General features: G+C 38.0%; 1 protein-coding gene across 1 annotated transcript; it reads left to right on the top strand.

Annotated features, from left to right (window-relative positions):
* Positions 1–14,786: 14,786 nt before the first annotated feature.
* Positions 14,787–25,512, top strand: LOC116334274 (synaptoporin). Its single transcript, XM_031757656.2, has 5 exons — positions 14,787–14,969; positions 15,525–15,649; positions 20,021–20,219; positions 20,717–20,908; positions 21,005–25,512. The coding sequence occupies exons 1-5, from the start codon at positions 14,946–14,948 to the stop codon at positions 21,374–21,376; spliced, it is 912 nt and encodes a 303-aa protein (XP_031613516.1). The 5' UTR covers positions 14,787–14,945; the 3' UTR covers positions 21,377–25,512.
* Positions 25,513–26,306: the final 794 nt, after the last annotated feature.

Below are 26,306 nucleotides of genomic sequence, written 5' to 3' on the forward strand. Positions count from 1 at the left end.
TCTACTAAACAGGAATTAATTATTCAAGCTGAACAGAATCCCCTTGGTGTCTGACTCACTGTTAGTTACTGGGCCAGTGTGAATATGCAACATAACGCGTTGATCTTTAATGTGAATCGGACTTTAAAAGAGAACAAAAACAAAAACACTGTTTTGACTGTGTTACAGTACAGATGTGTTGTAGTAAGTCGTTTCGTGCAACACTAAGCTGTGATGTTCTGCCAGAGCTTAGCAAACAAAAGTCACGTGATACTTTAAATCCTGCAGACACTACAATACTGGAAGCACAGTCCGACCGCATTTATATGACACATGGCTTGCTCTCCTCGTGAAGTGCATTTTTCTTAATAAAAAAGGAAAAAAATATATTTTTATTCCCTTCATTCGTCCTCCATGCAGTATTCATAACAGGTTCATGTGCGGCATTATATTTTCTATGTTTTCCATTTCCTTAACAAGATTTCAAAATAATTTCAAGTCCCCGTGCCCCCCTTTTTATGGGCAATTTTAACACCACATTGCTAATATCAAACACTGATACAGTTCAAGATAATCAGATTAAGATGGCATCAGCCGGCATGCCTGGTACAGAAAAGAAATGCTTTGATTTTAGTTTTAGCACAAACAGATTAGTTGTCCTTTCCTTAAAACACAAAACTTCAGCACCTCCCTTCTTTCTGAGCTTTACACGTCCCGTCATGGTGTACTTCCAGTGATGATATGCACAAAGTTAAAAAAACAAAACAAAGAAACCCTACCCCAATCCAGTACTCACAGCATTAGCTTTAAATACCGAGGCTCAGAGTATTGACAGTTTGTTGATAATTATAGTAACTCTCCCCCGGTGAGACAGTTTTCCTGAGTGTGAGACTGAGATGTGCTTGTCTGACCTGTTAATCCTGACTGGAACTACAAACTCTCAAAGTGCTTCAATTTGCCTTTACTGCAGTGTCTTACAGTCTTTTATGGTAGTACTTAACATAGACCTGTACTGGTAACTCTGAAGCAGTTTAACTGAAAAATATTGTTTCCTGTACAGATTTTAAAGCTTTTGGTTTCACTGTAACAACGAGAGCAGAAAGGAATGGTTATCATCCCCCAGTCTTTTAGATCTTACTCTGTGTAAAGTCTACTTAATATTTGTCTTCAATACGGCAACAAGCAAAAAATAGATTTTATGGAAAGGCTCTCTTAAAGTAAAAGAAGAGGAAATATTTGCTTTTATGTTCCTTGACTCATGGTGTAATTTCTGAACATTCACCACATAGTTCTTCTAAATTCAGGGTGTTTTCAGTAGCTAAAAATACTTGCTGATTCCTAAGATCCTTACTCCCTTGTAAGTATCGGGAGTTGTTCTACTTGTGCTGTGGAACAAGGAAGTAAAAACTGGCAGGCTTAAAGAAAAGGATAAATGAATCATACGTCAAGAATTTTTAAAATAAAGTACAAGGACAAAGCAAACATTTTTAAGGTAACGAAAAAGAAAAACTATATGGACAAAAGTATTGGATCACACCTCTTAGTCAGTGAATGCCAAATTTGATAACTAAAACAAAATGGGTCATTCTAAAGACTTCAATGAATTTGAGCATGATACTGTAATGGCATGCCACTGATGCAACAAATTAGCTTGTGAAATTTCTCTCCTACTAGATATTCCATTATCAAATGTAAGTGGTGTTATTGCAAAGGAGGAAGTGTTTAGAAACCACAGCAACTCAGGCAGTAAAGTTACAAAGAGGGGTCACCGAGGGATGAGCTTCATAGTGAGTAAACATCATCATTAACATCAGCACAAAAACTGTGAGCCAGGTGTGGCATGGCTTTTAATGTCGGAGTAGCTGCCTTCAAGTCTTACATCACCAAGAAGACTGACAAGCTTTGAATGGAGCGGTGTAAAGCATGTCTCCACTGGACTCTGCAACAGTGGAAACATGTCCTGTGGAGTGACGACTTCTCTACCTGGCAGTTTGATGGATGAGTCTGAGTTTTTGAAATGTCAGGAGAACATTACCTGCCTCTCTCCACTGTGCCAGTTAAATTTGGGGGGAAAATGTTGTGGGCTTGAACCTAAGAGCCTCCTCTTTAGTTCCAGAGAAGCGAAATCTACATGCTTCAGCTTGGAGAAAGCCCGTTTGGACGTGATCAAAGCAAGGTCTATTATGGCTCTGCTGGATGAATTTGCTATAGAAGAATTTGACTGGTATTGATCTCCTTTGGAATGAATGGTGGCTGAAAGCCAGACTCTCTCATCCAACAACAGTGTCTGACCTCACAAAAGCTCGTCTGGATGAATGGGCTTCTTATTAATGCATACAGGGTTGTAATAAAAACTACTGTAATGTGTCATGTGTAGCTGGCCCAATTTAGTCCAAATAGTGTCCCATCTGGGCATTTTAGAAATAGCAAGTCCTTTTCTTGCATTTGATGTACATATTATTATTAACACTGCCAGCATTAAATGTCCACAATTCTGTGTCAACGACAAAGTTTGACATATGCGGGACTCTTGAGGTAGAGATAAAGTTTAAACAAGCTTTAATGCTTCATGGTCCAAAAAAAGCAGAAATTAAATTAAATTAAAAAATCACAAAGTCACAAAGTTCACAATCCAGAAGATAACAAGGAAGCCAAACGTCCAGAATACGCTTTGGAAAAGTGGACAACATGATAAGGGGAGGCTCAAACAACATGTACACAAAATAATTAGGGGAGAGTTAACTGGTGGGATTCATGGCTGAAACAACAGGGAGGAAGTAAAACTAAATACAAGGTGTGAGTATCAAAATCAAACAGGAAGTAACTAAACAGGGAATCACTAACTGAGGCAAAGACTTATCAAGTCACAAAAGGAAGGCTTTGTCTAGCTTTTCCATCCTGGGAAGGCTAGAGTAAAACACAAGGGATCAAAACAATACTGATCTAACAGAAAACCAGGTAACAAAAGCAGCAAGAAAAAAAAACTAAACAAGGAAGCGTTACAAGAATAGAGACAAAAAAAACTCCAAACAACAAAATACACAATACAATACAATTTTATTCATATAGCACATTTAAAAACCAGAGGTGTGCCAAAGTGCTTCACAGAATCAATTAAGTGCAATTACAGATACAAATACAAATATACTGACAGGTGGGAGACATAACTATCCAATATACACCAGGCACAGTAGGCGCACAATAGGCACACAGTAGGCACAAGCCAAAGGCTGAAGGTTAAATCATTATAAGTTATTATCAGAGCAAAACGATAAAACACAGTACCATTACACATGCGGGCTCTAGGAAGCCGAGAAGGCTAGCCTAAATAAATAAGTTTTTAATCGAGATTTAAAAGATTGAATTGAATTAGACGCGCAAATAGATTGAGGAAGATTGAAAACTCAGATTGAAAACAAAACTCAGATTATGATCAAAAGCAGAGAATGTTAAATAATAGATCAGAGGTCAGAGTCCGCAAAACACAAAATCAACCCTGGCAATAAGAACTTGCGACCCCATAACAGCACAAACTGCATTTTTGAGTATCTTAACAAGAAAGCAAGGTTATTTTTGAGGTGCAGGCTGGAATATCTGCTTGTTAACTGTGCCCTTCTATTATAGATACATACACACATGAGGAAAATAAAAACAACACAAAACAACTAACATTCAACAGACACAATTAAACTGAATGTTAAACAGATAAATAAATAAATAAATAAATAAATAAATACTTTTTTATCTTACCTTTTCAAAAATAATGAAAAACTATAAATAATGGACAAACTCTATTGAATAAATAATGATATAACCAAATTAGAAAACAAAAACATGGGGAAAAAAAAGCTTTAATCTGGAGTATAATAGCTTCTGAAATGCCAAATTGATAAGAGTCAATCTTTTTTAACATTCCCTGCTGAATGACAGAACTTGCAAAACCATCTTATGTTAGAAGTTCTTTCCACACAACAAAACACAATAACTGAATTATATCAAAGTCAGTATCCAAATGTATGTGTACTACGGTCTAGGAAGGGGCAGCTAGGATACTTTATAATAAAGCCTGCACTGCCAAGAATATTGTGTGTTAAAATTCAAGAAGTAGCCGCACTTTTCATTCCACTAAAATACCCCAAAGTTTCCACTACTTAAAATCTTTTATGATATAATTGGTTTTTCTTTGGCTCTACAACTGCCAGCTCACCCTTGTTTTGCTGTACTTAGGTACTGAACAATTGAACTCAAATTCAGGAGATTTACATACATCACACACTGAAATTAAAAAAAAATCTGACCAAAATACAATGTAAAATGTTACATTTAAAGAAATTTACTTAACTGATATACAGTTTATACCAAACACGTCATCCCTCAGTGATTCATTATTTGAATGAATAAACCTTTGCATTTGCATTTTACTCAGAATTATTGCTTCATGTTTATCGAGAGTGAAGAATCTTTTTTTCCTTTCAGTGTAGCTTATTTAGGTTTAGATGGATACAAATTCACAAATAATCAGAGTAATTAAAAGTGTGAAGATTTAATTTGATTCTGTGTAAAAAGTGGCACAAAGTAGTAACACTGAGCAGATTTTCTGAATGTGTTGACTGAGTAGTTTTGACCTTTCCTCAGAATTAGGAAGCCAGCTTTATTTTTAGGTTATGTTTGGCTGCAAAATTATCTTTCCTTACTATTTTTTGTCCTTTTGACCCTGGTTTGTGTTTACCTTCCCTGCCCGCTCTTATAATACTTCCAGAGCCAGAACATCCATGACAGCCCATATACTGTGAGCTCAGCATGGACGGAGGATGAGCAGGCCTGCATGCTTCATCTGTGATTTAATTGATTCTGACAGCTGGACTGACTGGCTGCTACTCCAGATGTTCTTTAAGTGTCTGAGCAGCAAGTAACCATGCTTTCAAGGACTCCCATATTTTCTGTTGCCCTGACTTGGCATTTAACTGTCCTTCTTCTTCAGGTTTTACCCACACAGTCTGTCCATGTTAATACCAAGCATGACATTTGGCTTTGTTCCCCATAGTCCTCAGCTCATTAAGTCCTCAACAGACCACTGCCAGCTCCCGTTGGGTGCTTGTACACTGACACTGCTCGGTTTTCTGAACACATTTTAGAGCCCTTGGAGAGGTTTAGCACCAAAACCAGCAGCAGAACTTTCGAAACCTTTTAAACATTAATTATTGACTGATGCTCTTCACCCCACTCTTCTACTTCAGCTAGAGTGTGTACACATTAAATGTTGATGTTCTCTGGGGTACTATAATGTAACTGAAAGTGCAAAAAAAACTTCTTGTTGTGCAACTGCTGCTAAATTTGTTTTTGTTTTTGTTTTAAAGGAAACATTTGCAGTATTATTTTTCTTCACTTTGGTTTGAGATACCAGTTGCCCCCAAAATTTAAGCATTTGAAGATTTCTCCTCTGTTATAGCTCAAAAGTTTTATTTTTGGTATTGACACTTGGAAACATGAAAAACAAACTTTAAGTTTGAAGAAGAACTTTCTTCTTTGCTCCCATGATAATAAATGCAGTCATTAGAGGTCTTCATTACAGGCTGAAATGACTGAAGTTGTTTTTCCTGGGAGGACAGTCTCTTGTTGAGCTTTTGATAAATTTTTCAATAGTGTCTTCATGAGACTGGCACGAGTGCTCTAAACAGTGAGGCAGGAAGCTGGAAATCTACAACATGTTGAGAAGCACAGAGTATGACTATAGTTAGGTCCATAGGTTTTTTGGCCAATGGTATAATTTTGCAAATTTATTAGTTTCAATTGCTGCTTGTTTGTGAGTCTTTCAGCTTGAAAAGCTGCTCCGTTGGGTTGTTCAGGTGACTGACTTGGCTACTATCTCAGAGGGTCTGGCTACTACCCATTTGCACTGTGAAATGCTGCCCAATCATCTTTTTCAGCTTTCAGATGAACAGAGCAGCTAGCCCTTCCTGCTACTCCTGTCAACAGCCTGGCTCTGCAGGCAGCCATACATGCTCATGCCATGAGATTGTCTTCACCATGTTTGACAGATGATGTGATATGCTCCATATTTTTCTCTCGCCATCATTCTCAAATTAGTCTTGGTTTCATCTATTTGAGATTTCTTTTTCCAGAACTGTGCAGGCTCTTTTCACCAGCAAAGTCTAATCTGCTCTTCTGGTTCTTGAGTGGCCATGAAGTGTGCCCTAGGATATTTGGGCATGCAGACTGGTGCAGGGATTCAAAAACCAACCTTCCAATTAGTTGATGACTGAGCTACACCAACTTGGATTTGGGTGCTCCTATGTTTGTTTGTTTTTGTTGTTGTTGTTTTTTAATTTTGCTGATGGGTTTATTTTGGATTTTCAGCCCAATCATGCATTCTTTCACTTACATCAAAAACTCTTTGAGTATTTCAGTGAAAATGCAAGATCAACTCTTGAAATCAACTTGGAAAATCTTTTTTTCTGCTTAATTTTTCATGTAACAACTTGTGAACAAGGCTTTTCTGGCCATAAAATAATTTATCAGTCAATTGCACAATAACTTTGGAGCCTCTGAAAATGGGAAACTGTGTATAAAATGGCTGCAGTTGAACAGCTGATGCAATGCTTTTGTTAAGCCTCTTGAATTCAAGCTGAAAGTCTGCACTTTAATCATATCTTTATTGTTTGGTTTAAAATCTTCCTTGAAGAGTAAAAATTACAAAACTTTTGCAATTGCCCAAAAATGTATTGTCTGTGAGTTTGTCAAATTCAAACAGCCGTGTGATCTGTTGTTAGCCAAAAAACTATTTAAAAAAAGAATAAACGACTGATTTTTAACATCTGCAATTCACTGAGAAGGACATCTGGTGATGAAAAGCATGTGACATCACGGAAAGCTCCAAAACAAGCACAGCACTGACCTTTTGGTGAGATTTTCTTTCTCTCAGCTGTTGTTGTTTACAAAATACTGAACTTTGAACCTGAGTTTTATGCAATTTCAAATAATGTGCTGCTCACGTAACAAATCAACACCAGACAAAATGTTTTATTTATTTTTTGTTTTTACTTTAGCCGTGTTCACATTTATCAACACATCTGTTAAATAACTCATAAAATGAAAAGCCTTGGAATAAATAAAACGACTATGTGTGACTTTGAGCAGAGATTTTAGTAGAGATGAGATGAATCATTTGAACTATCCTTGACCCTACCTTAGAAACATAATATTAATTACAGGCATACCTCTTTGAGGACCTGCTTGACTTCATCATCACACCTGATGCCAGAGTGAATGTTTCCTTGACAGCTTTCTCTCAGATGGGATTTTACACTGAATGTTTAAAGTACACATCAAAAGACCTAATGAAAGCTATCAAGAAAACAAGGACAGAGATCATAACCACACAAACAAAAGCCTTGAAAACACTACGGACCTGTCTTTGTTGTTCGATTTCTTGGCCAAGTCAACGTCGATTTTACCTGTTTAAAGTACATAGACACGTGTGTCTCTTTTGCACAGTGGTTTTCCTTGTACAGCTAGCAGAGACTGGATAGGTAAACTGCACAGCAATGCACCAGACAGTGCAGCACAGTGGAAACATCTCAGACTAACTGCTTGATGATATATTCATAACTTCCCTCTCTCACCTCAGTCGTTTCGAAAACCTCTCTGTTATGTTATATAGACACTGAGCATGTTTATTTTATTCACGTGATGTTATATCCTCTGAAACGGTGTAAATAATGGAGCGAAACAGCAAAGACAGGATTACTTTTGCACTAACAGATCTAACTTGGAGTTTATGTCATTCAGATCTACATTCTTCATTTGCTGCTTTAAGTTCAATTGTGTTTGTCAGTAGGAAAATGGCACACACACACATAAAACACACACACTCTCAGAGCTTCTCTGGAGGAGCTCTTTGAAATATTTAAATGCTGGGAGTGTTTTTAATGTGAGATTGATAGAATAGGGTCAGTGTCAGCATTCCAGCTACGATAGCCGTGTCTCTTAGGGAAGTTCGCACCCAGTAAGTGATGACGATTAATTTCACCAGGAATGAGTTTACATCCAGGGAAACTGGGATTTTAAGCCCTTTCAGATTAAGCTGATATTGTTTTAAGTGTAACACGACCGAGAGGACTTATGGATTGCAGGGAGGGAAACAGTTTACGAGTTTAAAATGGAAAGGAGAAAGGAGAAAGCCATTCTGAGGAAATTACCAATCTACAAATCCTTTTACATAACCCAGTCTTCCACGCCCGCCCCCAAACCCCTTTGGCCAAAAACTAGAAATCGTAATTTTAATATTTTCATGTTCCCTTCCTGACATTAATCTTGCAGTGAATTTTAAGTGCTACCCAGCAGGTTCAGAAGAGCCCATTCAGTGTTTTGTTTTATTAGCCTTTTTCTTAATAGCTAAAAATGCAAAGGTTAGCATGAACTCCTTTTACAGTACATTGCATGCATAGTTTTAAGCTCTTTCTAAGGCTGCAGAGAACATTTTCATATACATTAAATGTAATCAGTCTTAACTCTGGGTTAATCTGGATTTGTATCTTTGTGTGCTCCAGATAAGTCCTCAGGAAAAAAACAAAACAACCTGCACTCAACTCATTTGGCTCTCAGATTATATATGTTTTGGCGCCTTGATAGGTGGAGGCTTCATGACAACCGCCAGATTTATGCTTGTCTCTTCCTCCCACAGTTTTCAGAGTATAGAAGGGATGTGATGCCAGAAAAAGATTCATTAATAATGCAGCGAGAGGCTGGAGCCTCACCACTTTAACATGACGGAAAAAGAAGCCCAGGTTAGGCCAGTACAGTCCTCTTACCCACTGGAGGATACAGTTTACCCAACCAGTGCACACAGCAGCAGATGAGTTACAGCGCATTTAGCTTATTGTGCATACAGCTGACACATTTGTCAACTGAATTTTGAAGCGAGAAGAAGGATCAAGGAAGAGAACACGTCACTGCAGCTCGAGAGATTTTTCTTCTCATCACCGTGGCTAAGTACTGCCCCCTGTTGGCTGAATGATAAAAGGTCGTTTAAAGTATTCCGGGCTGCTGCGTTTGAAGATGAGTATGGCCAAAGATGTGATGTGTATTTTAGGTGAAACATTGCTGTTAAAATTCACATATCTATGGCCTTGGCATAGATTTTTGCCCTGTGGCAGCTGGGCTGCGCTGGAATATCAGCTGCATGGGGACACAAATGTAAGGCTCAAGTCCTCCCAGAGCGTTTGTTCCCCCTGGGGACCAGTGTTGGTCAAGTTACTTGAAAAAAGTAATCAGTTACTAATTACTGATTACTTCCCCCAAAAAGTAATCCCGTTACTTTACTGATTACTTATTTTCAAAAGTAATCAATTACTTAGTTACTTAGTTACTTAGTTACTTTTTAAAAACACGATTTACAACCTGAATAGGTGATAAAGCGATAGATCTTTCAGCCCAATTCTACTTTTTCTGCATAATTCATCATACAAAATGTAATCAAATGGAAAAGTCTCTTTTTAAAACTTGTTTTATTAGTTTTAATCTTTTAACTTTATGCATCAAGCAAAAATTAAATTATATGCAACATTCTCTGACTGGAAGAAATTTGTTTAACATTTAAACCTATTTTCTGCACATTCCAGCACATAAAATAAAATATTTTTTTGTGTTTACACTCACTCTTTCAAATAGATGCAAGTAAAACACAGCAGAAAATAAATAAAATCAAAGACTAGCGGTCCTGTTGCTCTATTTTCACCTGTAAAGCAGGACTGGGGTAGGCGGAGGAGGTTTACCCTGGTGCAGGTGTGCTGCAGCGGTCAGTGGAAGAATCCGCGAGTTTCTCTGTGAATTTCACATTACGTCGTAGTACACTCGGTGCTTGCTTGGAAGTTTAGGGTTTTTTCGCTGTAAAGTAGTTTTCTTCCCACGCACAACGGACACTAATGTTTTTGTCACTTTTTATGGAATCAAACTCAAAATAAGGTCAGTACTTCCACGCTTTAAACGCTGCATGCTACACTCTGTCCCGCACTCGATATATTATGATCTGCAGACAGCTGTTGTCACGAACGTCGCACTCGCTTACGTCACTGTCATGAGACGTTCTCGCAAAAAATCACGGTTTTAGTAACGCAGTAACGCAGCGTTCCTACGTGAAAGTAACGGTAATCTAATTACCGTTTTTGCAATAGTAATCCCTTACATTATTCGTTACTTGAAAAAAGTAATCAGATTACAGTAACGCGTTACAAGTAACGCGTTACTGCCCATCTCTGCTGGGGACTGGGACTCTTGTTTTTTAAGATGTAATTTTTTCTGGAGCAAAGCAACACTTGGCCTCAACAAACTGAAGGAGCTAAACCCTGAAGTTATCCATTATTGATTTAATGCTATGAGCCACGGCTTTTAGTCTTGTTTTGAAGATTATCGTTTAGATTTTGTGTTAAAATATTTTCCTCAGATTGGTCCTTTGTTATATTTTTGAATCTTTGGTTTCTGTGTTCTACTGTAGAGTTGGCTTTGTGTTCCCTTGTTTTCTTTTTGAGTTCATTCATGTTCGGTATTTATTACTCTAACCTCCCCTCTGTCGTTTTACATTATGTTTAGTGCATATTCTTTGAGTTCTGTATCTTTAGGCGTTTTCTGTTTGGTTTCATCCTGAGCCTCTTTTCTTGCTTTGTTTATTTAGTTACACTTGCATTTTGAGCCTTTTAGTTCTTATATTTAATCCTAGTTTAGTATTAGTGAAGTGTGCGCTTTGTGTTTAGCTGCCTCGGGTCTGTGTTTAATGGTTGCTCTGTGAGTTACTTCTTATTTTACTTTGTTAAAATCATGTCTGATTTTGAATTTGACTTCATCCCATTGATTGTCTTTGTGTCCTCACCTGTCTCTCTTGACACAGCTGTGTCCAGTCCTCTGTGACTCCTCTGTTTATTTAAAGCCTCAGCCTTCTCTCTGTTCTCTGTTGTGTTGTTTGTGTAGTTTGCCTGCTTGTCTGCCTGCGTTCCTCTGAGATTTCCTGGATAGATCCCTAGTGGTTTTAATTCCTTTTGTGGTCAGATATGGATATGTTTGATCACCTTTGGGACCTTATTTTGTTTTGAGCTTTGCATCAGCCCCCCCCAATGAGCCTTTTGTTTACATGTCCTTTGTTCTGCAGTTTGGTTTCTCATCCACTTAATGATCCACACAGTTTGCGAAACTGACATTGTGGCATTTATTTATGCTTTTCCTCCTGAGAAATGTCAGCATATCTTTTGTGAAAAGGGCTTGTGGTTAACTTGGTCTGCAGTGAACTAAGAAAAAACCTTAATAAACACCAGCCTAATACAAACTACTAATGGTTACCAGTTACCAGGCCAGCAAGACATTGTGGTCATTTCCTCTTTTCAAGCCCCTTTAAAACACAACTGTCTCTTTATTTTATTGTCAGGTATGGGTTACCATTTTATATCCCAATATTATAGCTTCATGACGTGACTGACTTTCTAGCAGTGAAATCCATCTTTTAGAGTGTTAAATAAAAGATGATTATCTGTCATTTCTTGGTTTTACATCCTGAAGATTAACAGCGAGCTCTGTTGGATTTATTCAGGCTGTGTGCATGCTGGTGAGGCTTGGGTGACACTGACATCAATTACATTGCATTAATTGAAGCACTCTTTTTAAATAAAGGTGAGGTAGACTACTTAACAATAGTAGGAATATTATAGTTATTGAGCATTTTCACATTTTCAGAAGGATTTTCTTTATATACATGAATAACACAGATAATTTCACAGTGTATGAGTATTAGTAAAGAATAACATTTAAGTACTGCAGGGTAATATAACACTTACAAAGAGTTAACTGCCATGGTCTTGAGTGAGGACCTGGTTGTGTTCCTGTTTGCCACCCTTGTGTGCTCCCTGCCTGCCTGCCATTTATTTATTTGCCTTTTTTGATTGCCTTTTTTTTTTTATACATCTTGGACCTACAATAAAGTGTAGTGATGGAGTGGCTATCCTTGTTGTATGACAGCAGCAGTGGTATCAAACCCGCTGGTCATCTGGGGCTTGCATGTTCTCCTTGCACCTTTTTCAGTTTCCATACGATCCAAAGACCTTGTGAAAGTCAGTGTGAATTGCTATCTTTCTTTATGGTAGACTGAGTGAAGAAAAGAGCGAAAAAAAAAACCAGATTCACCATATTGTTGAGTTTTACTTACTTTTTCTTGTCTTTTTTTTTAACAAACCAGTGCTTAGGAGTTTTGTTTTGTGTGAAGAACAAACGACACCGTGGGTCAGAGCTCATGTAACCTCCTGAACAGAATACTCGCTTTCCCCTTAGGTGATTGACTAACAACCTCTATTTCAAATGATGTTTTTTCCCAATCTAAATTTCTCTATTGCAGTTTTCAACAACAAACATTTATATTGCTGAAACGCACTGGACCTTTCAAGACATTCCTGACAACCTTCATGAGAGTTCATTTCAAACAAAAGCGCTGGATGTTGTAAAATGTCTCACAACAAAGACTTTTGTTTTGTCTCTCTGCAGTTATCTGGCTCATTCCATAGAAACAGCATTTTTAAAAACTAACTTGAGGTGCAAAGAACCCAAAGCAGCAGTCTTTACTCGTGGGAATTACCAAAAAAAACAAACTATTCTTATCTCTGCCTAAACGAGGGAGGGGATTTCATGTCGCTTCTCATCAAGACTGCAGCATCAACCTCTATTTTTACATCAGTTTAATGGTCCTGTCAGCCTCCAGCTGGAACAAAATGGGTTCTAAAAGAATCCACATGACATCTGTCTTTACTCTCGCACACTGGGTATCCGTCACTTTCACAACTGATTTTGAGAGATTTCTAAACACATTAAACCTGCCGTCTTGCTACCTTTCAGATGCTTTCACCTCAAAGAAGCTAGGTTTCCTCTGGCACGGGCTCATTCTGGCTGCTTTTCAGTGCAGACTTAAATTGTGATTGGTCACTGCCTGAGGGAATTGGGCAATCAATGTCACTTTCTATTTTAAAAATAACTTCTCATAACAGGCTTCTGACTTTTTTTAAGCCATTTTTTAATCACGCACTGCCTGCTGCTCTTCAATGATTACTTTCAAGATTTGAGTGGCCAATTTATTCCAGTATATATTCCAACAATTCACATGATGGAAAATGATATTTCACAATATGTATTTCATTATATCCTGTTTTTATATTGTTGCTTTTATGATATAATTACTGTGTGTTATGTATTTACCCGATGCTTATTTGCTTCTTAGATCATTATTAGTGTGAGCACTTTAAATGATCGATAGCAGGTGTATTAACATTTGGTGGTGTGATGTGAATGTAGTAATTGCGATGCTTTTATAGAGGCCCTGGTGAAAAATAAAAATGGAAACTACATTTCACTGAGATGGTCTGCTGAAGAGATCCAGTAGCTGCTCTTATACCAACAAAACTGGCCTGTTCTCTCTTGATGATACCTTCCCTCTCTTTCACCCTCATTTTAATCTCTAAACATGTTCATGTTGCTGTACTGTAAATAAATCGCTTCACTTTGAGTACTCAGACTATTCAGAATCAGATTTTGACAAGAAGCCAAAACCTACAAAGAAGTGTTTTGTTTTTGTTTATTTGCTTTAGGTATGCTTTAGGAAAAGCACAGTCCTGCTGCAGCATCTTCAGATCACCAATAAGCAGTTAAAACCCAGGTTGTAGTTCAGTATATTGCTAACATATTTCAGTGACATGCACAACCCTAATTCCATCCTTGCTTAAAAATTCATCTGTAGTACAGATTTGTCACCAAAAGAGGTCAGCAAGATACTTTTTATATCAGCACACATGACCTAAATATCAGCGGTTGCTTAGAAAATAAAATGTTATTAAAGAATCCAGCAATTAATAAAATCTGCAAAATGCACAGGAGCTGTGACGCTTTCTCTCATTTCAACACAGGCAGCTGCAGATATATTTTTAACTCAATCGGTTGTTAAACTGATCAAAATTAATATTGAAGGGAAACATTCTTGTTTGTCGAGGTCACTGAACTAATATTACTTAGGATTATTACTCAAGATCCCCTGACACTCTGGGCTTGCTGAGCCCCAATAGCTACTGAGACCCATATGTTGTTATTAATGAATACAAAGAAATTCAAAGGAACTGTAATTAATATATTCATCAGACCTCAGTGTAATCAACACAGCTACACTGGAGCTACATTAAAATTAGAGTAACCAGAGTAATCAACTGCATATCTGTGTCAATTCGACTCCCTCATTACGCGAGAAATAAACAACTACAGGCATGTAAACTAATATTTTTAGGATGATTTCAGCTTAAGGGTGCCATCAACTTTGAAGTTTTTCAGTAATGCACTGGATATCCAAATAAGCTGTGATGATCCTGAATGGAAGGAGAAAATTAAACCTCCAGTCTTTCATTTGTTTTTTCATTTTCAGCTCAAAGCCCAGAAATCAAAGGTAGACAACACAAGACTAATTTGTTTCCTTTTTTTCTATGTTTACGAACACAATTTCCCTCAATCTTATGTGTCTCATGTTGAAGGTTTTATGTTTAACCTTAATTTCAGCATTCAGATTCACCCGATTAAGTTCAGAGAAATAATTGTCACGATGAAAACACTGCCCCAGATATTTGCATCTGTTTCATGTTCCTAATGCAGCTTTATTTTGAAAAGATGTTTTTACCATGCCACGCCAATCCTAAAAAACAGGAATCATTCTTATAATCAGTGCAACACAAGTAAAGTAAACTAAATATTTACCTGATATTTTTTACATAGCTTATTGCAGCGCTTGAATAAATATAGCATCTGACTATGTCTCCGACTCCTCCTTGGGGAAGGCACCTCCTGTCAGCCCTCCCCTCTGCTGGAGGAGTCGCTCTGGTTTTCCTATCTACATCAGTGACATTTCAACCTGGTGACTAAAGCTGTCTGCACCGTGCGGAGTTGGGCTCTGTGATTTTTAAATGTGTATGGTTATATTTGCTCCGGTAAGTTTCTTTGCTTGGTGGTTTATTTTCTGTATTTATCTCTTCAGGTTGGTGAAAATGATGGCGTCTGCTTCTCTTCATGTTTAAAACGTACTTGTATCAATAACAGCAGTTTAATTAGTGATCATTTTTAGTTTGGGTTTGATGTTAAAAGTGATAAATGGACTCAAAGTTGCCGATGCAGAGTAAAGCTCTTGTTCTTTGTGTCAGTAAAGTGGAAGAAATAGGAAGCTGTCTGCCTCACAGTGAGTTGGGTCTCACAGTTAGGTAGACCTCTGAGTTTGGTATTAGCACTGACAAATTGAATCTCACTGTACTGCTGTGGCCTCCTTCCAGGGCACAGTCAGGAGCTCTGTTTGTTGTCTTCCAACCTTTAAATTATTCAGGTTTTGTTTTCAAACCAATTATAAATCTTAATAATCTGTCATATAATTTATTGATGTGTATACATTATGCAGGAAGCTGCACTCACGCGCTGATTGGAGTCAACTGCTTTTGGAGAGTCTGAATAAACGATCAGCTAATGGTTATTGGTTTACGATTTTTCTTTTAAAGATTTTTGCCATCTGTGCTTTTGCAACATGTGGAGGATACTATGGTCATCTCCAGGTTAAAGTGGACTGTGCAGACAGGAGGCAGAATAACCGCAGCATCAACATTGATTTCGGGTATCCTTTCAGGTAAACGAATTGCTTATGTTTTCTTTTGATCCAATTTGGTTGTTTACTTATAAGTAAGACTCCTTTAATCTTTCACAGCTAACTTGAAATAAATCTCTTTACATTATATTATTTTAAGAGCTGAAATGTGAATAGTCTCCTAAAAAAAGCATGTCCACAGTAATCATCTCAAATAGGCCCAGAAAGTATTTTAAAATTGTAAAGCCCTGCTCTGTTGAGTTGACAGCTCTAAAACGGAGGAGCTGCTTTTTCTTTGTCCAACTTAAGATGAGAGAGCTTGACAGCTGAGCAGGAATCTGACCCATTTATTGTCCCAGAGTCTAAAATACTTCCCTGCATCATTAGATTCATCCGTACCTGGACTCCTAAGAGAAAAAACTTAGCTTCAGGTGCTTTTTGTTTTTAACTTCTGTTCCAGTGATTCTATTTTACCACTCGCTCTCATGTTACAACATGTACGTGCAGGTGGATGTGAATGCTTAGCGACCCACTGATATTATGATGAGCCACAAATTAGTATCTTTGTCATGACGTGTGTGGCAGCGGACCCCAAATGTGAACCCAAAAATCACTGTGAGGAGTAGGCCAAATGAAAATCTAAAGCATGCCTTTAATAAATAAATGAGGGAGCAGTTCAAAGGAAAACTGAGATCAAAAAGATAACAAAATCCAAGGACTCCAGGAAAACGGACACTAACCTAACTAGGAACATGAGCAGGAGGAATAACAAATGCACAGAGCAAGGATAACAGGAAAAGTGAAGCTGCTTCTACACACAAGGCTACTCAAGGGAAGTGAACGCAGCTGGGGAACAGCACAGGTGCTCACAGTCTGCTGCAAACAATCTGGAAAATAAGATGAGGAGAAGTAAAACTGAATACAACTATCAAAATAAAGCAGGAAGTGAAACATGATAACTAAACAGGGGAAACACAGACACGACTGAACTTAACGCAGGGAAACTGACATGAGAAGATAGACAGGAGCTAAGGAAACAGAAAACATGAAGCAAATAACAAGGCAACCTAAAAATCAACAGAACATATTAAAATGAACAATACTAGAAAGTCCACAACTCAAATGACCTGGGGCCATGTCAGACTTTCTTTGTGAACCATTACATAAACATTACTCGGCTGTCTTCCAGGATGACAAAAATAAATTGTTCTTATTGCTTTGTTGAATCTGGCAGGTTCTTTTTTATTCACAGCAATTACATATTTTCAATAAGTTTCAGATGTGCGGTGGGAATATAGAATGTAATTACCCACTGATTAAATGAAATTGCTGTGGGATACAGAGAATCGAGCCAAAAGTGGATGTTGAAGATTTTAATTTTATACCAGTAAAGTGCAAAGGTTGTTTTATTGTTTTAAAAAAATGCCTGGTTTAGGTGAGTGGCTTCCACAGGCAGGTCACAATTTTCACATCATTTCATGTGAGCCATGAATGGTGTGCCTGTTGTTAATCATAATTAACAGTCTTGTGTGTGTGTGTGTGTGTGTGTGTGTGTGTGTGTGTGTGTGTGTGCAGGTGTTAGTCAACCTTCGCAGTGTAATTGTGGAAAATAAATGTTGACAGTTGTGCAAAAGTTGCCCTCATGGCAAATAGGTTCTGTTGGCTTTGTCTGTAGAGCTTGGATGCTCTTCCTGTGCCTGCATGGATTCCTTCCAAAGAGTTTGCTGCTACATTGACCGTAGGTGTGAATATGATAGTGAATTGATTGATTGATTGATTGATTGATTGATCATACTTTATTCATCCCGAGGGAAATTGGGTTAAGGCTGCCAGCCGTGCCAGCGCCGTCTTACCCATCCGACCATACATACATTACACAAACATCACATGGGAAGACAGGTCAGAGGGTATGACATGGAAAAGCACAACATGAGGAAAGATAAGGAGAAAAAATAACTCCCCAGACTGAGCTCCAACAGGAGATCAGTTTGAGAACAGAAAAAACACCTCTGCACATAGCACATGAAAAAAACTCTAATACACCAAAGAAACACATGACAAGCAACAGGGGTGGGTAAAGGGTGAGAGACAGCCAATGTAGACAGTACATCCGGGCCTGCAGCCTATGTGCTGGTCTCCATGATCCACCGTCAGCATCGGAAGGGAATGAGCGTCGAAGGCGTTTGGAGCGGGGAGGGGGGATGAGTGTACATCTGCATGTCTGTGTCTCTGTATGTCCAGAGTTCAGCTGAGACAGTGTCCTTCGCCCTGCCAGGCTAAGTAAACAGTCTTCCAGCCAACCCAGGTGGCCTTGCATAGAATGGGAAGAACAGTCACAACACAGTCGTTATCAGGGTGTTTTGTTCAGCTCCAGCCTTGAGACCGCAGCTGGCGCTGAAGGGGTCTCCACATGAAGTGATGGTGGTTTTAACTTTGCTGCGAACAATTCATATGAATTTCAAAGCTGTTCTAACAGTCCAACACTGGTCACTCAATCTCCCGTCGGAGAGCCGCGAGCTTCTCCATGATGTTATCAGACTTACGCTCCGTGATGTTGTCATTCTTGTGCTCAAAGAGCAGGTTCTGAGAACTCACGACCGCAGTGCGCTTCCCAAGATGTGATCCAGTTTGCACTCAGAGGTCTTGTTCTGAGTATTCACGGCAGCCGTGCGGTTCTCCAAGATCTTATCCGTGCTGCACTCAATGAGCCCATTTTGAGAAACTCACGCCTCGTCCCATCGTTTCAATCCCAGCGGGCAGCCTTGTGGGGGTTTGAACAGCCGGTTCCGCTTCCTTAATTCTTCGATAAGCCAGGGCCAAGCCAGCTCCGATCAGCAAGAACCCTGTTTTCATGGTTCCGAATAGGTAGATATCTTCAGCAGTCAGGCTCACCCGAGCCCAGACTCCTCGTTGAGAAAGGGGTGTCAATTGCATTCAGGGACCAGTTGATCAAATCCATGAATGATTATCTGTCTCCATGAGTTCAGTCTGTGATAGACCAGTCCAGGCCTGTATCCTGCCTCTTGCCCATGCACAGCTGGCTTACTATCCTGAACTGGAAAAGGGGTTGAGACGATATGAAAAATATGAAAATTTACAACCGTTTTGCTATTTCATTCAAATGAATAAAATGTTCATTTGGCAAATATGTCTACACTGCTTTTCTATGCATACATTTTAACTCACTTAGCATGTGAACAGTGTAAAAGTGGGAGTTGTGTTGAAAAAATTGGTCCTGTTTTTCATGCTCTTATTTGTGAGGTTTTTCTTTTAGTCATTAATTCATAACAAACTGATCAAAAGCCAAACCCTGGTGAAAAACAACCAGCCACATGGACCCACTCAAACCTCTCATGCCCTGTACAACTGTATTAGAATAGATGCTGCGAGAAGTCAAACATACATTGTTAAGAATACTGAGCAGCAGCAGATCAGGAGGTGGAGCGGGTCATTTACTTGAGAAGGTCAGCAGTTCCTCTAGTCTGCATGTTGAAGTATCCTTTGGCAAGATAGTGAATGAGGCTGGATCTGTGTGAATATTAAGTTAAAAGCACTTAGTAAGGTAAAACAGGTGCTTGTGTAGGTGAATGAAGCTTGTAGTAAGAAAGTGCTTTGAGTGCTCAAATAGAGTAGAAAAGTGCTATATGAGTACCAGTCCATTTACCATATAGTCCTTATGCTTTAGTATTTTATAATGAAGCCCTAATTAATATTGGGTCTACTTAGTATAATTTTTTTTTCAACGCTTTTTAGGCCATATTGTACTTTTTGAGCATGCATAAATAAGCAAAACCTTGCATCACACTTTTCTCTCTGAGGAGAAGACTACAGAAAACAGCATGAACTATGAAGCACAGCGTTTGCTGTTTTTCAAGTTTTATCAACCATTATAAACCATTATAAAATACTAACTGAAAAAAGTGACTAATCCTCACTGAGTGGAGGATTAATAAAGATTTAAACCTGATCCTGTCAGAGTAACAGTTTCTCAGTTTGCTGTTATCAGACTGGTGAATGCTTCATATTTCCGAAGCAGTTTCACTGTCCTTTCGTCATATTGGAGAGAGATCTTGCAGACGTCCTTGGCTTTTTTTCCTTCTTGCACCTACTTTATAAATCTTGTATAGTGTCTTCCTATATGAGCAACACCAAATTCACAAGAGTCTCGTGAGAAACAAACAAAAACAACAAGTAAGAAAGAAAAAACTGAGCTTTATTTTTTATTTAAGCACCACAAGATTTCTAAGCTGTCCTTCACAAACATTCCTTTTTGTTTTTTCCCAAAACACTAGTGAACAAATTTCAGACAGACTTTGAAAACTGATTGTATATAAAGAGTTATTTAACCAATCAGTTTTGCAGCAACAAATTTCCCCCACTTCTCCACGTAAACCTGCTCTTTCTGTTTTGTAGATTACAGCAAGCGCATTTTAAAGCTCCTTTGTGCAAAGAGAACAGAGATGAGATTATTTTCCTGGAAGGTGACTTCTCCCCAGCTGCCCAATACTTCATCACTGTGGGTGTCTTTGCTTTCCTGTACTCGCTGTTGGCAACGATTGTCTATGTCTTCTACCAGAACAAGTACTTGAAGAACAACAGAGGTCCACTTGTGGTCAGTGAGTTTTCATATTCAGAGTTTTCAGTGTTCCAGCTTCATATTAACGTCTGATAAAGCCTTGTTTATGTATTATATGCAATTCAGACGTGACCAATATAGCTAAAAGAATAGTTGCAGTATTTTATATATGGAGGTATAACTCCACTCTGGAGCCTTCCTGCACTTCCACATACATGGAGTGTATAAAGTGGGGAGCAGCATCAAGACCTGCTTATTAAGTCAGACAGGGCATAAAAGTGGAGCTTGGGTGGATACTGGTTGTCAAGTAGCTTGCAGATTTGCACTAACTTGAAATAGCATGCTATGTATGAGATACCCAATTGTGTAGTGGAGTCATTGGCTGATATGAGGTGGCATTAATTTAAGCATATCTGCTGGTATTAGGCCTAAGGCTGACATTCATGATCTAATTTTACCTTTTTTTAGGTTGTTGCTCAATTTGGTTTTTGACTTTTTCTCCTTTCTCCTGTGTCTCCTCCTGTCCTGAGCAGGACTTTGTTGTTACGATCATCTTCTCCTTCATGTGGTTGGTCAGCAGTTGTTGTTGGGCCAAAACTCTTTCTGATATAAAGACAGCCACCAACCCAACACAGGTGCTTCTTCTCATCACTTCCTGCAGAGCTCAGGAAAACAAATGCACAGCTACAGAGGAGCCTCTCTGGTCACGTCTTAACACATCTGTGGTATGTCTCTAATTAAAGAATGGTGCACATTCTGAAGCATTGCTATAGAAAGCGGTTTTTTATTAGTCTGTTTTTTTTTTTTTTCTTTTCCTCCAGGTCTTTGGCTTTGTTAATGTTGTCCTCTGGTCTGGGAATATTTGGTTTGTCTTCAAAGAGACAGGCTGGTACAAGACTGGACAGAGATATCCGACCAGGAGTGCGTCTGGGAAACGCTCAGGTTCAATGCGACAGCGGCTCTACAGCGAGAGCAGCTTCGACCAGCCAGAGGAGAACTCTGCTCCCTCTAGACAAAACAGTTTCAATCTGTCAAAGGGAGACTTTGATCACCAGTTGCAGAGGCAAGCTAGCATCAACCAGTCACAGGTAAGCTTCAGCTTACCACAGACATATCTTGGTAAACCAGTAATTTATGACAGAGAAGATAAAGTGGCTTCTCAAGGTCCAATGATATTTGTCAATGAGATGTGACTTAGAGTTTGATCATGCACATGCACGTAGAGAACTGAATGAAAATGTGCTACTGCTGTTTTGAGTTTGTGAAAATGACATGATTGCTGACTAAATGTAACTCTGAAGGGTTTGGATCACAATGTAGTTTATCCTCTACATAAACTTATACGCTTATGATTGCTCAAGAATACTGTTTCTGAGATCTCTGGGTCCTTTTGCGTGTTTTACTGTGCGTTTTCTATTTTCCTTTTATTTTCTGTGGACAATATTTTTTGCGGGGGACTAAGTTTAATCTAAATCTAATTTAAACTCTGCATTTCCAGAAAACAATTAAAATAACCTTTCACAGTTACACTGAGAAAGGATCCGGTTGCTTTAGCGTTATCATTCTGGGGCTTTGAGTTGTTCATACAGAAATGATTTTACTTCACAAACTGTATAAGTGCTTGATCTTACCTTTAAATGACAAAACACATCACACTACAGTGCTCTCTAATATGTAATATGGAAATATGTTGTATCAGTGGACAAATACATGTAACCAGTGTGTGAGCATTCTCCCATGAATATTTAATGTTTGACTGTTCTGCATAATTGATTCTGTTTGTTATTAGCACTGCAGTGTCTCTATTTGAACATTTTTAATGAGTATTAATAGATGTGTGCTTCTGTAAATGCATGCATAGTCACCTTTTGACGTAGTTATATCAAAGCTGAATACTTCCTTTATATATCCCTTCCAATAAATCAGTATAATTTTCATGTTAAAATCATACTGTTAACATGAAACAGGCTTAAGTGTATTTTACCTGCTTGTGCTTGTATGTGCTTATGGGATAATCAGCCTATTTAATGTTTTTAATATCAGTGTTGCACTGCATATTCTTCAGTTATATTGTTGATTTTTTAGGTAGTCACAGTTTATTCACGGTGTATTCTGTGGTTACTTTGTTCAGTAAAAGATGCCAATCTCTATGTTTCCATTAAAAAAGAAACAAAACAAAGGACACTGAAAGTGAGGAAATACTAAAAAACTAATGGAGATATTTCCAAAGGAAATAATTAGTGAACGCTGTTATGAGAACACCAAAGCAAAGCGTTGCTCACACTGTGTATCAGGATTAACTCAAGTGCAAAGCCCAAAGGGATAATCCCTCAGGGTATCTGTTTCATCCTATTTGAGACAATTAACAAAATGCTAACTAATACTTAAAACCGCTTAACCTGTTTGACTACACAGGTTTGGTCCTTGGAACCAAGTCGCTGCAAAGACAGAGTGATATACATGCATGATGGCACAAGCATTATCGGCCAGTGCATGTCAGTTTAAATAAAATCATGAAGATGAACACGACTGTACAAACTGTGCAAACAACTGTGCTCCTGTGGTTGTAGCATGAAACCCAAACAGTTTTCATGTAACTTGAAAGTCTATAAGACACCACAGAAATTATTTTAACTTGTGAACTTTACACATAACTTTACAGCCTGTTATTGTGTTAAATTTATATACTACTACTACTTCTACCGCTACAGTTATTATTATAATCATTATCATCATAATTACTATCGTATGAACAGTATTTACAAATATCCTTAAATTAAAGAATTTACTCAAATAGTACTATGACAGCACAGCAGTTACAGTGCTGATAATAGAAAGTGTTTGTCCCCTCCCTGATGTCTTAGTTTTTTTTTAAATCTATTTGACACACTTACAAGTTTCAGATCATCAAAATAAAAAATTACATTAGTAGTTGCCACTCTCCTTGTTAAATCATTATTTAACTGTGATTAACTTCCTTTTTAAAAGGCGGTGAGAGTCATTATCCACAAATGAAAAAAAGACATCAAGAAAACTAACACAAGCGTGAACCTTCCTCGGAGTCATTTTCCTACCAAAATAATTCCAGCAGTGCCTCCGTGACTTATCCAGGAAGTCATAAAAGAATGGCTCAAAAAAACAAAATTAAAGTTTTGAAGGTACCCAGTCAAAACCCAGACTTAAATTCAATTGAATTACTTTAGCAGCACGGTGGCATGGTGGTTTGTACTCTCTCACAGCAAGGAAGTCCTGAGTTCAACTCCACCATCTGGCTGGGCTCTTTCTGTGTGGAGTTTAAATGTTCACTTGGCTTCCACCCACAGTCCACAGACGCGCAGTTAGTGGAGTTAAAGGTGATTCTAAGTCGCTCGAAGGTGTAAGTGTGAATGGTTGACAGTCTCTCTATGTTGGCCCTGCAACAGATTGGTGACCTCATGAATAAGAAGAGGAGAATGGATGGATGGATACTTTAGCATGACCTTAAACAGGGTATTCATGCTTGAGCTTCCTGCAGTTTAAACCTCCTGCAGTATGACTGAAATAAAACAATTCTGCAGTGAAAAGTGGGCCAAAGCTCCTCCACAGGGATGTTATACTGCAGACTCATTGCTATATTTTATCTTATTTTATATTATCTCAAGCACTTGTTTGCAGTTCTTGCTGTCAAGGATGGCACAGCCATTTATTAGATTTAAGGAGTTGTATTTAGGTTTACTTTTTCACGCAGGGCTAGGTAGATCTGAACATTTAAATGAAATCTTAATTTAAAAACTGCATTTTGTTTTCACTCAAATTATATTTTTCTAATATTGCAATTTGTTTGATGATCTGAAACATTCAAGTGTGAGAAATATACAATTTTTTGATGTTTTTATTTTGTTTGTTTTTGATTAGTTACACCTGTATTACTGCTTATTAATACCAATTTCTAATCAACCAATCACATGGCAGCAACTCAGTGCATTTAGGTACACAGACATGGTCAAGACGACCTCCTGAAGTTCAAACCGAGCATCAGAATGGACAATAAAGGTGATTTAAGTGACTTTGAACACAGCACAGTTGTTGGTGTATGAGTATTTCAAAAACTGATGATCTACTGGGATTTTCCTACAAGGTCACTTGTACTGTTTATAGAGAATGATCCAAAAAAGAGAAACTATCCAGTGACCATCAGTTCTGGGTGAAAAGAAGGAGAATGGCTGGACTGCTTCAAGCTGATAGGAAAACTGTAACTCAGATAACAACCAAGGTATGCAGAAGAGCATCTGTCAAAGCGCACCACATCAAACCTTAAAGCAGAAGAAGACCACATTGGGTTCCACTCCTGTCAGCTAACAGCAGAAAACTGAGGCTACAATTCTCACAGGCTCACCAAAATAACAAAAGTTGGACAACAGAAAATTGAAAAACATAGTCGGATCTGATCAGTCTAAATTTCTACTGTGACATTTGGATAGTAGGGTCAGAATTTGATGTAAACCAGATGAAAGCATGGCTTCCTGCCTTGTACCAATGTTTAAGCTGATATATGTTTTTAATTATACATGTAAATTGAAAAATACAATACACATGTCTGTAAATCTGCTGGATTTGTGCAAGAATTGAATCCAACAAATGTACTAGAGTTTTGTTATGCATGTACAATATGATCAAGTGACTTGTTTATAGTTTATCTTAATCTGAAGGATTTAACTTTGGGATGCATGTTATGTGCTGGCAAAGACACAGGCTTTTCTGTTCATTTTAATTTTATGAATGGTTCATCTCAGTTGTTGCTGTGCATATTCTTCAATGATAGTGTGATTATGGGTGACATATGCCAAAGTGAGTGTATACCATTATTAGGTTGTGTAGAAAGAAATACCACCCACTAATTTCAATGAAAAAGTATATAAGTAAAAGAAACTAAAAAAGTAGTAAATACTAAAAAATACTGAAAGCAATCAAAAATGGGGAACCGGTATAGTGAATCACTAATGAATACTGATTTAAAGAAGCATGACTCACACTGTGAATGGAATCATCTCATCTGCAAATCCTGATGGAATAATCTTTTCGATATCAGTTTCATATGTTTAAGGTGGTAATAATACTAATACCTAAAATGTCTTACCACTCAGACCATAAACTGTTCATGACCTTGAGTTGGTAGCTGTTGGTTGAGCTGATTTGTGTACATGTTCACCAATATAAATGTCAGCAGTTCATAATGCTATATTAATAATCCACTTTTGATTTTAAAGTCATTTCCATGTCACCTAAGTAAATTCTTATTGTTATAAGTAAGCCACTACAGGCGGAATAAATATTCTTCACTGAATGATAACTTTGCTTGTGAACCTCAGTGTGTCATTGGATCTCCACCACTCATTCATTCATTCATTCATTTATGGGAACACCACAATATTACACATGGAATTCTGTTATCATGGCTGGTGCTCAACAGTGGCCTGTTTTTGAACGTGTTTCATGTTGTTTGACAAGTTGTTCTTGCTTTAGCCCATAAAAAGGCATATGCATAAGTAGTTTGATGTGGTATCTGAGCAGCAAATAATATGACAACACTGCTTGTGCTCATCTGAGCATTGAGGCTGCATGCTCATTGAGGCAAATGCTTCAAAATCTGTTTGATTGATTTAACTTGTGTCTGTAGAAAAATAAAATGAGACTGAAATGCCTAATATTTAGGCTGTTTCAACACACACCAGGGTGATATGTCATCAAAACAAATCAGTTTTAAGAAATCTTTCAGTTTTTTTCACACACAAACATTAAACTTCCCCCCCAAAAAATGAAAAATGTGAGCAAATTTTCCAGTGCATAAATTTGCAGAAAAATGGCAAAGCAGAAAAAACTCAGAAAAAAACAATTAACTTATACTTGTCAGAGACAAAATAATGTAGATTTCATACGTTAAAAACAAATTGTGGTAAACTTACACTTGCTGACTGGAAATCCTGCTTAAAATTAGGCTGGTTGCTAACAGACTGTTGCTAACAGAACTATTATGTAGCTCCAGCCGTCCTCAAAGTGAACATTAGCTTTGAGTTACAGTCAGCGCATCCCCAAGTTTGTTATTAAGGCCTCTGTATGCAGTCCGCTATCTGATTAAAGCAATTA

The sequence above is a fragment of the Oreochromis aureus genome, linkage group 5 (assembly GCF_013358895.1).
Source record: "Oreochromis aureus strain Israel breed Guangdong linkage group 5, ZZ_aureus, whole genome shotgun sequence".
Lineage (NCBI taxonomy): Eukaryota > Metazoa > Chordata > Actinopteri > Cichliformes > Cichlidae > Oreochromis > Oreochromis aureus.

What these genes read in the sequence shown, in the direction of transcription:
- LOC116334274 (XM_031757656.2), top strand. Translation starts at nt 14,946, where the DNA reads ATGTGTATGGTTATATTTGCTCCG. An exon ending in GTATGGTTATATTTGCTCCG is followed by an intron (nt 14,970 to 15,524) that starts GTAAGTTTCTTT and finishes TTTCTTTTAAAG; the next exon opens with ATTTTTGCCATCTGTGCTTT. An exon ending in ACAACAGAGGTCCACTTGTG is followed by an intron (nt 20,220 to 20,716) that starts GTCAGTGAGTTT and finishes TGTCCTGAGCAG; the next exon opens with GACTTTGTTGTTACGATCAT.